At 33.9% G+C, this 11641-nt stretch overlaps 1 protein-coding gene across 3 annotated transcripts in view; it reads left to right on the forward strand.

The window, feature by feature from the left end:
* Positions 1–11264, forward strand: part of CUNH5orf34 (chromosome unknown C5orf34 homolog) — a 30439-nt gene extending 19175 nt beyond the window's left edge. For all 3 annotated transcript variants that reach the window (XM_020996629.2, XM_020996613.2, XM_078153199.1), the window contains 6 exons: positions 218–287; positions 4796–4963; positions 6109–6203; positions 7416–7517; positions 10253–10293; positions 10742–11264. In XM_020996629.2, the coding sequence (XP_020852288.1) occupies positions 218–287; positions 4796–4963; positions 6109–6203; positions 7416–7517; positions 10253–10293; positions 10742–10941 (676 nt within the window). In that variant the 3' untranslated portion in view covers positions 10942–11264. The remainder of the gene's footprint in view (positions 1–217; positions 288–4795; positions 4964–6108; positions 6204–7415; positions 7518–10252; positions 10294–10741) is intronic.
* The last annotated feature ends 377 nt before the right edge of the window (positions 11265–11641 follow it).

Genomic DNA, 11641 nt, shown 5'->3' on the forward strand with positions numbered 1-11641 from the left:
CACCCTAACAGATATTAAATGAAAAGGCAGCAACAGTGGCTCTCTTCTAGGGCCTTAAATATCCATGGGGGAAAGAAAGGTTATGACAAACTCTAATGCAAGTAAGTATTGCTTTTGAGCTAAAATGTTGCATGGTGCTATGAATAAAGCTACTACTAAGATCTAGAATATACCATTTAAGTTGCTTATATTTAACTAATTTTTTTCATGTTTGCAGAATTCTTCAACATTGTGTCAAAATTAGACTTTCTTTAAGCCATAACTATAATATATGCTGCTGGAAAATGGTATGTACTTGGCTCAGCAGAACAAAATAATTTCCTTAGTCCTCCTTAAAGCAAAGTGCCTTCTACCGCCTCTGATCTCTTCTATTTTAGAATCTTCTCCTCTTGGAGATATTTTGGAAATAAACATCTCTTGGTACCCTTAAAATTGTTTTGTCTCCAATTCAAATTCCATCTAGGTGTATTTAGTTAGGTCTAACCACTGGTCCCATTTTATATTCTAAGTGCTATTGCCATTTCCTTACCTAATGTATCAAACACTGAGATGTAGAGTCTGTATAGAACAGCTTCTGGGCCTCCTGGTAATGATCATTACCATTACCAAGAAGAATAAAACACTTGAAATGCTGGTGGAACTGTATTTTTTTCACATTGGCTTTTCTTCTAGTTTCAATCACAGTCACCTCAGGATAATATGACTTATTTGAGTTTCATACATAGTTGTCTTCAAGGTCATTTTCTCCTCAATTGTTTTTTGCTATTTTTAAGGTGATAATGTTCATAATTCAATCATAATCCTCCATAATATTTTACAAATAAACTTGGGCTCCAAATATTTATTGCACTTGGCTTCCGTGTTTTTCCACTAAACAAAAGAGAGCAAATGTTTTTTATGTGAGACAGTGTTTAGGATCTTTCACCCTTATTATGAAAACTGGTAGTTAAATAATATCTTTTGAATTTTTCATTTTTCAAAGTCTACAGCTTGTTTGAATAGATTGAGTAGGAACTACTGTTATCAAACTTGGTAACTTCTCATTTTTATCCTGATTTAGACTAAATTTTGACCTTCAAGACCAGTTGATGGTCTTGACTTCACACAGATAACTTATTTGTTGTTGTTTTCCATTTTTTTTATTTCAGACAACTTATTTGGAAATGACTCCCAAACTAATGACCAGTCAGCTTATCCCTGTTATGATATAGTCAGTACATATTTTGTGATGGTGTTTAGTGCTTGCCATATTTCACTTCTCACTCTTACAGAGATTAGCCATATGAAAAAATGCTCCAAATCATTAATAATCAGAAAAATGCAAATTAAAGGAACTCTGAGCTTCTAACTCATACCCATCATATTGGTGAGGTTAACAAAAAAAAGAGAAAATGATAAATGTTGGAAGGGCTATGGCAAAATAGGTACATTAATTGCACATTGGTGGAACCATGAATTGAGCCATTCTAAAGAGCAATTTGAAACTATGCCTCAAGCAATACAATTATCAGATCCACGCCCCAAAGAGATCAAAGAAAGCGGGAAAGGACCACTATGTACAAAAAAATATTAATAGGAGTTGTTTTTGTAGTAGCAAAGAACCAGAAATTTAGGTGGTGATGCTCATCAGCTAGGGAATGGCTGAACAAATTATGGTATGTGAATGTGATACAATATTGTAAGAAATATTAAAAGGGACAGTTTCAGTGAAGCGTCACAAAGCTTGTGTAACCTACAGTTCATGCTCTAAACTGATTTTCCATTACATATGTTGATTAGTGCAACAGAAGCACTAAATCAGACTTAACACTAATGAATGCATGATGTCAGACGTTAGTAATCTATAATGTGTAGTTATTTCTTTGACAATAAAACATCAACCCCTCTAGGAATATATCAACAACCTGATTCTTAGAAGTCCGAGTAAGTGTGTCTCATACCAGCACTCACAACAAAGTGCCCTCAATGTCCAATTGGAGGCTATATGTGTGTGTCTCTGTTAGGTGTTTATCTGGCTAGTCTCCATCAGTCAGTACTGCTCTCAAGCAAACATTGCTGTTTAGAGAATGCAGGAGTTTATCTTAGTTGTTAGGGAACAGGCAGATGACTGAGACTTCCAGCCTGCTTTTGTGGTTCTAGCTAGGGGTATTAACTGATTGCTCTCAAGTTCTGATTGGTGGTCTGTTACCTAATTTATCTCCCACATAATTTGATTGGTAGATAGTTATATAAACTATTGACAAAAATTCTTTACAGTATTTTCTCATTAATAGTCTGTCACATCTGGGGTTTTACATGTTTTGTCAGTTGTTATGGATACACGCATTCTCAAACTATACCGCACAAGTGTTTACCTTATTGAAAACCTAACAGCAAAACAACTCAAATATCTCAGTCATAAAATAGAGGCTTAAAATGAAATGGAGTTGGTTATCCTAAGTTAACCTATTTCATCTCATTAGAGCTTATATGAGATGAAGAGTGAAGTGAACAGAAAGAAAACAATGTATACAGTAACAACCTTGTAAAAACAAACAGCTGTGAAGGCCTTGAAAGCTTTGTTCAATGCAATGACCAACCATGATTCCAGAAGACCAATGATGAAGTCTTACCCAGCTCTTGACAGGTGATGGACTTGTTACAGAATGAGACACTATACATACACACTTGTTATAAGGCGTTTGATTTTTTGCTTTTTCAGTGTTGGGGACATGGGAAGGAGAGAAAGTTGATTTTTATAGGCAATATAAAAACGAAATGTCAATAAAAACTTTTTAAAAAAGTAGTTATGACCGTATAAGAGAGGAATTGAGTAGGGGAAAAAAGCTAAAACAACTCTGTTTTGTCTACAATTCCCTATCTTGGCCTTGACCTTGTTTGAACCCCCACCCTGTATTCAGTTTTCATTGCTGAAACAGCAAAAATGGTCCTATCTATTGGGGTGGGATTACATGAGATAGCTAACCTGAATAAGAGCCTTTTCTGTTACTAGCCCAGCAGCAAGCCTATCCAGTCAAAGGATATCACATCTGCTCTTCCTTCCTCACTACCCCCGGCAATCCTAAGATACTCCATACCCAGTTCACTTCCTGGCCAAATTGAAATCTATATAAGCTTCATCCTTTTGTTCCCTCAGGGAGTCTCTGTGTGTGGGGAGTTCTCTCTTTGTGGCAAACTCAATAAACCCTTGTTGGTTCCTAAATTTATGGTACTGGGTTTGGGTTCTAGTTCTAATTTGTGTCACCACCAACAATTTTACCCACAACAGGCTTGAGACATCTGAGTAGCTCTATAGGTCTTTCTTTGGAGTCTTCATGATAGTTTTTGCCATACATCCCTATGTGTCATCTTTACACTAGAAATACCAGTCAATTTTTTGACATAACTCAGAGGATGTTATGTCATTCTTCTTACATCTCCTGTACATTATCATTGTCTCTGACAAAAATTGGTACAATAACTAAGAATTATTATCCTGGCAGTCTCTCTCTGCATATAAATTCATCATGAGCACTGCCTCCCAAGATAACCAAATGTTCCATGAAATGATGTTTCTTCTTATCTTTGAACACTGTGAAACCTGCTACCAACTCCTTTATTCACATCTCTGAGGAAAACCTATTATTAGGTGACCCTTTCATTTAACTATGATTCATGTCTTTAGTTTTCATTTATAGCAAGAATTTCAATCTGGATGTTGTTCAAGTTACTCCAGTAGTGTTTGACTATTTAGACAATTTGTGATTGTACAAAGGTCATAAATTAAGAATAATAAGATAAATTAACATTCATAGATGGTCTAAGAACTGTGATTATTAGCATTCTGTGCTTTTTTACCACTCTCACGACAGGAGCAGAAAAGGGACCAAACAAGATTGAGTCTCCTGAATTTTATCTGTTCCATGAGTTGCCAGCCTTTTGTTGTTAAGCCTCTTTTTTAAAAGCTTTAAAAAAAATTTTTTTTTATGAAAGAGCTTTATTTTCTGTCTCACAAACCCCACCACTGAAAAAAACCTTTTAACAAATATGCATGGTCAAGTAAAACCAGTCCCTTCATTTGTTATTTCTAAAAATATTTGTCCCATTTCTGGTTCTTGAGCCCATCACTTTCATCAGTTCTTTGGAATCATGACTAGCCATTGTGTGATCAGAGTTCGTGAGTCTTTCCAAGTTATTTACAATGCTGTTATTGTATAAATTGTTCTGGTTCTGCCATCTTCACTCTGTATTAGTTCATACAAGACTCCCTAGGTTTCTCTGAAACTATACCTTTCATCATTTCTAATTACACAGTACTGTTCTTTTATCATATATCATAACTTGTTTGGCCATTCCCCAATTAAAATTGATGGGCCCCCCTTTAGTTTCCAGGCCTTTGCCCCTACAAAAAGAGCTATTTTAAACATTTTTATATGTTATCAGTTAAGCCTCTACATCTTGAGTGGGCCTGATGTTCAGTTAGCATATAGTTTTTTCCATCATTGGAACAAACCAAGGCCTATACTTTGCTGCAACAGCTTTCAAGAACCTAGGGTCATAGAGTACTCAAAAAAGCCCTTGGAAGGCTTTGAGAAAGTTGAATGGCTCTTTGGAGACTGTTATGGTACAATTTGAACAAAAATCATAGAAGCTGAAAAGGCACAATCTACATTAATGACAACTAATGAGATTATGGATCCATTGAAGTATAAAAAAGTTCAGGATACTGACAAAAATGTTAAAATGCTTTATAGTTGATTATTTAAATCTTGTTCATGAATAACTACTTTTCTTTTCTTAATTTACATGGTTTTAGGTTTCTGGATCAAATAAAGGGAATATGCCAGTGCTTTTGAGGGAAACACTCATTCCCATGATAGGAAGTTTTTTTGTATACTCTGATGATAAAGTATTTGCTGTTTTTTTGGATGGTATTTCCCTAACCCTAATTTGGAACTTCAGTTCTTTCTTCAGAAAGAGACAGGTAAATATATTTCAGGGAAGTCTTTCTTTTTTATTCTGGATATTCAGCAGTCTATGTGTCTTCAACATTGGGTATGTAAAAATATAAGACACCTTTCCCCACTATTATCTTTCAATAGAAACCTAGCTATCAAAAACCTCTAGCCTGTGCCTCTGTAGCCTTACTCTTCAGCAAATGCCATTGAAACCCCTCTTCCTTGGCATTAGCACATTCGGGGAGAGGGGTGGCTTCTCCTTCTCTGGAGCAGCAAAAAGAAGGGAGAGGATGTGATTCTGTCTTCTATATGGGGTGGAAGAGAGAAAGGGGTTCTCTTTTAGAGACTGGGACAGTGGCAGAGAAAATATTCCTGGTATTCCAACTTTCAAGGTATAACTTGGGATTCATTTTCCCATATGCAAAACTACAGTATTGTAATTCAGCAGGTTAAATAATCTTCTGTGGGCAACTGAAGATCTAAACATTGCTTATAACCTATTTCTATGACAAATTGTTTTCAGTATTTAATTACAAAATAATTTTTCAAACATCCTTTCATTGGACCTGGATTCAAATTTTACTTCAACTCTTACTAACTATGTGGTCTAGATTAAGTCACTTTTGACCTCTATCTGCCCAGTTTCCTCATTTGTAAAATGAAGATAATAATAGCACCTGCCTCCCAGGATTTCTTGTGAGAATCAAATGAAATAATTTGTTAAAATACTTTGCAAACTTTAAAGTGCTCTCTATAAATGCTAGCTTTTACTATTGTTATTCATAAGTTATTCATAATTGAAATGTGGACAAGTAGTGTCCATTCTTCTACAAAATACAAAAAATAAAGAAACATTGTAGTGTTAACTTGGCTTCCTTTATAAAATACAGAAGCCATGGAAGGGACTATGCTTTCTTGATTTCTTTTGGTAATAAATTGAATTAACTTCATTTTACTTCTCTTTGTTAGTTTTTTATCTCAATGCAAAGATAATTTGCCAAAATAGTGTCTACATCCCAGGTGAAAGCATTAATTGCATTTAAATTATCTTCTAATTCTCTGCTGATTCGCTTACTTACTGATTATTTCTTTATTGGTATTTACATAAAGTAGGAGTATTTTTTCAGCTTTAGATGAGGCTTTTTTATCTTTCTCCTCCCCTTTTCTTAAGGTAAATCAAGGTGTTGCCTTAGGTTGGTGTAAATTAACTCTTCCAGATGGACAAGGTCAGTTAATTCAAATTGAACATCCTGGACAATTTGAAAGGTACTGCAGTAAAACCTATCTTTTCTATATATTCATTTTAGAAAATGAAATATTAATAATTTTTTTACTTGTCTATCAAAAACAAGTTTATCATCCAGATGTTAACAGCTTCTCAAAGTAGATATTGGTAAAAGAAAGCATTTCATTAAGGTAGCAGAGCCTTCTTTTATGTTGGCAGATAGTATAACTGAACAGATTGGTCTTGCCAAAATCAAAGCTTTATGAATCCCACTTAGTTTTCAACATAAGAGAAGGGGAATGGTCTTCATCAAGCTACTAGGTATAAGTAATCTGTGTTTTGCTACCAGTTCATCATTTTGAAATATGAGATTTATTAGAACTTCTAAATAAGCAAAACTTTACATAATTCAGTTTGCCTATTTTTGTAGAAAAAAGGGCAGAGTTAGATATTGGAAGGAATGGACTGAAATTTCTACAAGTTAAATTGGCCACTTAGGTGTTGTTATTCTATTAGTCACAATGGAGAAAGATTCCTGAAGTCATCTTACTAAAATTATGCCTTAGCTCTTTTTAGCCTACATAATGCCATTAGTAATTGCATTTATATCCTGTTTTAAAAGTGTATACATTTTAAGTAGTCACAAGAGAATGCTTATCTACCTTTTTTCCCTGCTGACGTTGTTTTAGTTTTAGTATTTGTTGGTGTTCGAGACTGGCATCCTCCAGATCAAAAGAAGTAGCTGGATGCCATTACTGTTTTAAAAAATTAATACCTTGTCCAAACAGTCTTTAAGGCCATATCTCCACATTTATTTGATAAATTCAATGAGTCATGTATTACTGATACTTATATGCACTGATTGAAAATTTCTTAATTTTTAAATTTTATATATTCAAGTAAGCTTTTATTAAAAGTTTTTTTGTGTAAAGCTTTTATAAAAATATATATTTTTTTAAAAATTGAAATTAAATTGAAATTTATTTTGCTTGGAGAGGATGCCTTATAAGTGTAACTGGACTTTCTGTTTCAGGGAATCCAGGTATCAACTTTATTTTTATTCTTAAACAGAATTTGTTAGATATTTCAAGTTATTTTTTTTCCTGGTGAAAATGTAGGCATAAAAATAAAAGTTGAATTAAATTTACATTTTGATACAGTTTAAAATTTTAGAAAATTTCCCACTTAACACTTTATCTCTGAAATAGATGGCTTCAATGATTTCCTTTCCTAATTTCTTGTATTCAACCTAGATATGTGGCAACAGTAATAGCTTGGTGCAGGAGTCTGACTCAGACTAATCCACAGGAAATCTTCACATATCCTCCATCATCACCCATTACTGAAGAAAACTGGTATTCATGCTAATTTTCTATGTACTTTATTTGTCTAGGGAACATAGACAATACTGAAAGCTTGAAAATCTGAATTTCTGAAACTAGGGAAGGGTTTTTTCCTTTCCCTGAGTAAATTATCTGTTAGTCTTAATTTAAATCTGGTTGTCTTATCATTTCTCACAGCTCATTGAGCTTCAAAAATATAGAACTAGTTTTAAACAGAAGTGTTAATATTATCATTTGACATAACTTAGCAATGGAGTCCTCATACTAAAATGCTTGGTAACATAAAGCTATGTGACACACTGTGTTATCATTTGTTATGCCAAAATTTAAGAGATTATAAAAACATAATCTAAAGACTAAGGGTTTCAGACCAGAAATCTAAAGTTCTTTTCAGTTCCAGATCCTGTGATCATATGATTACATACATTTTGCCTTCATTGGGGATACTTGTTGAAGTACCAAATGTTCTTAAAGACTTTGATGTGATTGTCCTAAAATAAAATAAATCAGTAAATCAACCAGTATTGAGCTCTTTGCCCAGCATTTTTACAGGAGCTTTAGATGATGCAAAAGAAATAGGAGATAGGGTCCTTCTTCCTGCTGTCTTACTTATAGTTTTTCTCTAGTTAGAAAGGCAAGACAAACACCAGTAGAACTATTAGAGGAGAGTTAGGTACACTAGGAGTTGAGAAGGAAGAAATCGGCCTGGGCCAGAGAAATTGAGTGAAGTTTCATAGAGAATTCACTTGGCCTTGAAGATAAGATTTGAATAGGTGGAGAGGAAAAGGTATTCTTTTGAAGGTGAGAGGAACAAAATGAGCATGGCCTATGAGGATAAGTGAACAGCTTAACTGGAGTGAAGGTTTCATGGTAGGGTCTAATTAGGAGGTGGAGGTAAGATTAGATAGAAAAGGTTGCAAGAGATGATGGGAAAACCTTAAAAGCCAGATAGAGGAATTTGAATGAAATATCAATAAAGTTTCTTGAGCAAAAATATGATATTCATTGATGGGCTTATTGTTGTTGAAGATTATTCTAGCAGGAAGATGAAAGGTGGGTTGGAAAGGTGACATTGGATTCAGCAATACCAGGTAGAAGAGTTTTCGCAGTAATTCCATCGTGAGATCCTTTGGACCTAAACTAGAGTGGTGATAGGGAGTGCAAACACAGACTTAATTCTTCCCATATGATAGGTAAATCACCTGCTGTTAGTAGGTCAAAATAAAAGAAATCACCAAATTTGTTGAGTTTTCACCCAGTAAAACCTTCTCTACTCAGGATACAGCCTTTTGTAGGTTCTGTGAATCCAGAAGTAGCTGGAAAAAAGAACCTTTTTGGTAGCAAAGAAACCTGCTCCCCTCTCTTCTCATTCTCCCCACCACCATCCTCAGCAACCAGCAAAAAATAAAGACAAATAAGAACTAAAGACCCATAGATTACAACTAAAATATTAAAATCGATCAGTCATTCAAAAGGAAAGGAATACTTTGAATTAACTAGATAGCTATAAAAGATGCAATTTGGGGGGGCACCAGACATATGAAAAATTACAGGAGACAAAAGAGATAAGAAAAAAACTTGAAAAAAAATCAGCGGAGTGGCAGTTTGTAGTTGAATCATTTCAGCCCTATCCAACTCTTTGACTCCATTTGGGATTTTCTTGGCAAAGATACTGGAGTGATTTGCCATTTCCTTCTCCAGATCATTTTACAGATGAAGAACTCATCTATTAAGTAATTTGCCCAGGGTCACACAGCTAGTAAGTATTTGAGGCCAGATTTGAATTCATGAAGATGAGCCTTCCTGGTTTCAAGCTCAGTAATGTATCCACTGCACTACTACTTGCCCTAGAGATGGCAGTAATGGGCAGTGTTGGAAACAACAATGCTGAGTACCAGACAATGAATTGGATTAGTCTGCTGTGGAGAAACATAGAGAGGCATCAGTGAAGAAATACAATACAGGCAAATGGCCACCTGAATTGTGTCTTTAAAGATCTGATTTCTCTTCACTCTGTCCTTTATGAGAAAGCAGCATATAATTGAGTAGTAAAATTGAAATTTAAGATTTTTTTTTAAATCAAGTTCCAACAGATACTCGTATCAGTATCCATTCAGCCCTAAGTCTCACTTTGCATTAATATTGCATCACAATAGTTGGTACTTTATAAACCTGAAAAGATCAATGAAAAGATCGTTTCTTAGATCCTATTAACAAAAAGAAAGTGTACCTTTTGGAAAGATTTCCATCAGAAAGGTTTTTAAAAGTTCTGACACTTCTGCCCTTATCTAGAAAATTTTACTGTTCACAGCAATGCATTTCTTGAGGTATTAGTCTTCCCAGATATTAGTTATTTTATCGTTCCTGCAAACCCCTCTATATGTCACTCCTGAGGATGCAAGGGCATATAAAACCTGCCCTCACAGAATTCACAGTCTGCTTGAAAAAGTTAGATAATAAAAAAAGATGTATCAAGTAATAGTTAATGATAATAGATTTGTTGTATTCAAAACTACGTACTTATGACTCCTTAGAAAAACAGTGGTAATATCTAATATATTTGAAACTTAGTGTAAGTAAAATTGGACAAAAATACATTAGTGAAATAACCATACAACCTTTTTGTTGTAAACTTTAAAGGGAGGGCACAAGAGGAAGAGCATTTATTAAGCACCTACTGTGTTAAGCACTGCTACAAATATTACCCCATTTGATCTTAATTTATTCTTTTTTCTCCTTTGTTGCAGGTCTGTTACTTCTGAACTTGAAAAAATACAGAAATTTAACTGTATCCTTTCAAAATAAATTCTTATTGTACATCACTTCTACCTTTTCAAACTAGGCTGAATTGATACTTTTTGAATGTGACTCTAAACTTAATGCTGTCATTAGCATTTTATTGGATTTTATGATCCTGAAAAGGACTTTAAAGATCACCTAGTACTATTAATTCCCTCATTTGGAGGAAACTAAGGTCCAGATGAAGGAATGATTTGCCTGTCACACAAATGGTAGAGCTGAGATTCAAACCCACTTCTTCTGACACTAAATCCAGTATTTTTTCCACAGCAAGAATTGTAAACAGATTTCATAGATTTTCTTTCAACCTCTTTGAAAGTTTCTGTATTACATAAAAGTCAAACAAAACCATAAGTTTCAGAAGCAGTTTGCTAGTCAAAAGACTTCTAAAAATGAAATGTTTACAAAAGAAAGAGTTCCTTAATTAAATAACTTAGTTTTATTGGAGAATGACAGTGTCCTAAATCAGATTTCTGCTAAGAAAAATGAGCAGTCTTCCGATATTTCTAAATCAAGATCTTCAGAAGCCTGTAGCTTTTTTGAAGAAGTGAATAAAAAGAGTGTATCAGTAGCATTGAAGAAAACTTCAGAAATCCTTCAGGATATTGAATCTCTTCTAACCTATTCCAAAAAGTAAAAAATAAGTAATTTTTTTAAAAATAAAGGTTTTTTAACTACATCAAATTTCTTAAAGTTGTATTCTCTTGGTACAAATGACTGTCCTCAAGAGAATTGTCTGTACACGGGATTATTAAAATTGAATGGAAAATTTGCTCCTGTTCATTGCTCAAATATGGTGTGAAAATTTTCTAGTTTAATGTCACTTTATTTCACACTGCTTATAAATATTTCTGTATGAACATGCTACTTTAATGTAAGTTAAATTTGAAAATGCTTTTTTAAAGTAATCATGACCATCATATTGTTTCAAGGAATAAAGAACTATTTGAGAAATCTGAATGAACTACTTAATTTCTTTTTATTTCCCAGACAGCATTCATTTATGCAGCAACAGATAATACCCTGTGTTAAATTAGTAGTTTACAAATGTATAAGCAAAATGTATTTTAGTGATTATGTTGTAATCTGCTGGGGCTGGACAATGAGTACACTTTTAGCCTGCAGAATGTTTTTATTCAAATAAGCTAAACTAAGGATTTGTTTACTTACTATCTTGTTTCTCTGATCCCAAAGATTTTTTTTTCCTATAAATGTATTAGAGAACTGTGGGTAAGAAGTCAGTATACAAAAAAACCATCCAGTCCTACCTCTACAAATTCCCTATGAAATATCTCAGTGCCAGGATTCTTTTTCCTTTAAGAAACTAAAGAGGTCTC

Source organism: Phascolarctos cinereus, unplaced genomic scaffold (assembly GCF_003287225.1).
Source record: "Phascolarctos cinereus isolate Bilbo 61053 unplaced genomic scaffold, phaCin_HiC Scaffold_4;HRSCAF=312, whole genome shotgun sequence".
Lineage (NCBI taxonomy): Eukaryota > Metazoa > Chordata > Mammalia > Diprotodontia > Phascolarctidae > Phascolarctos > Phascolarctos cinereus.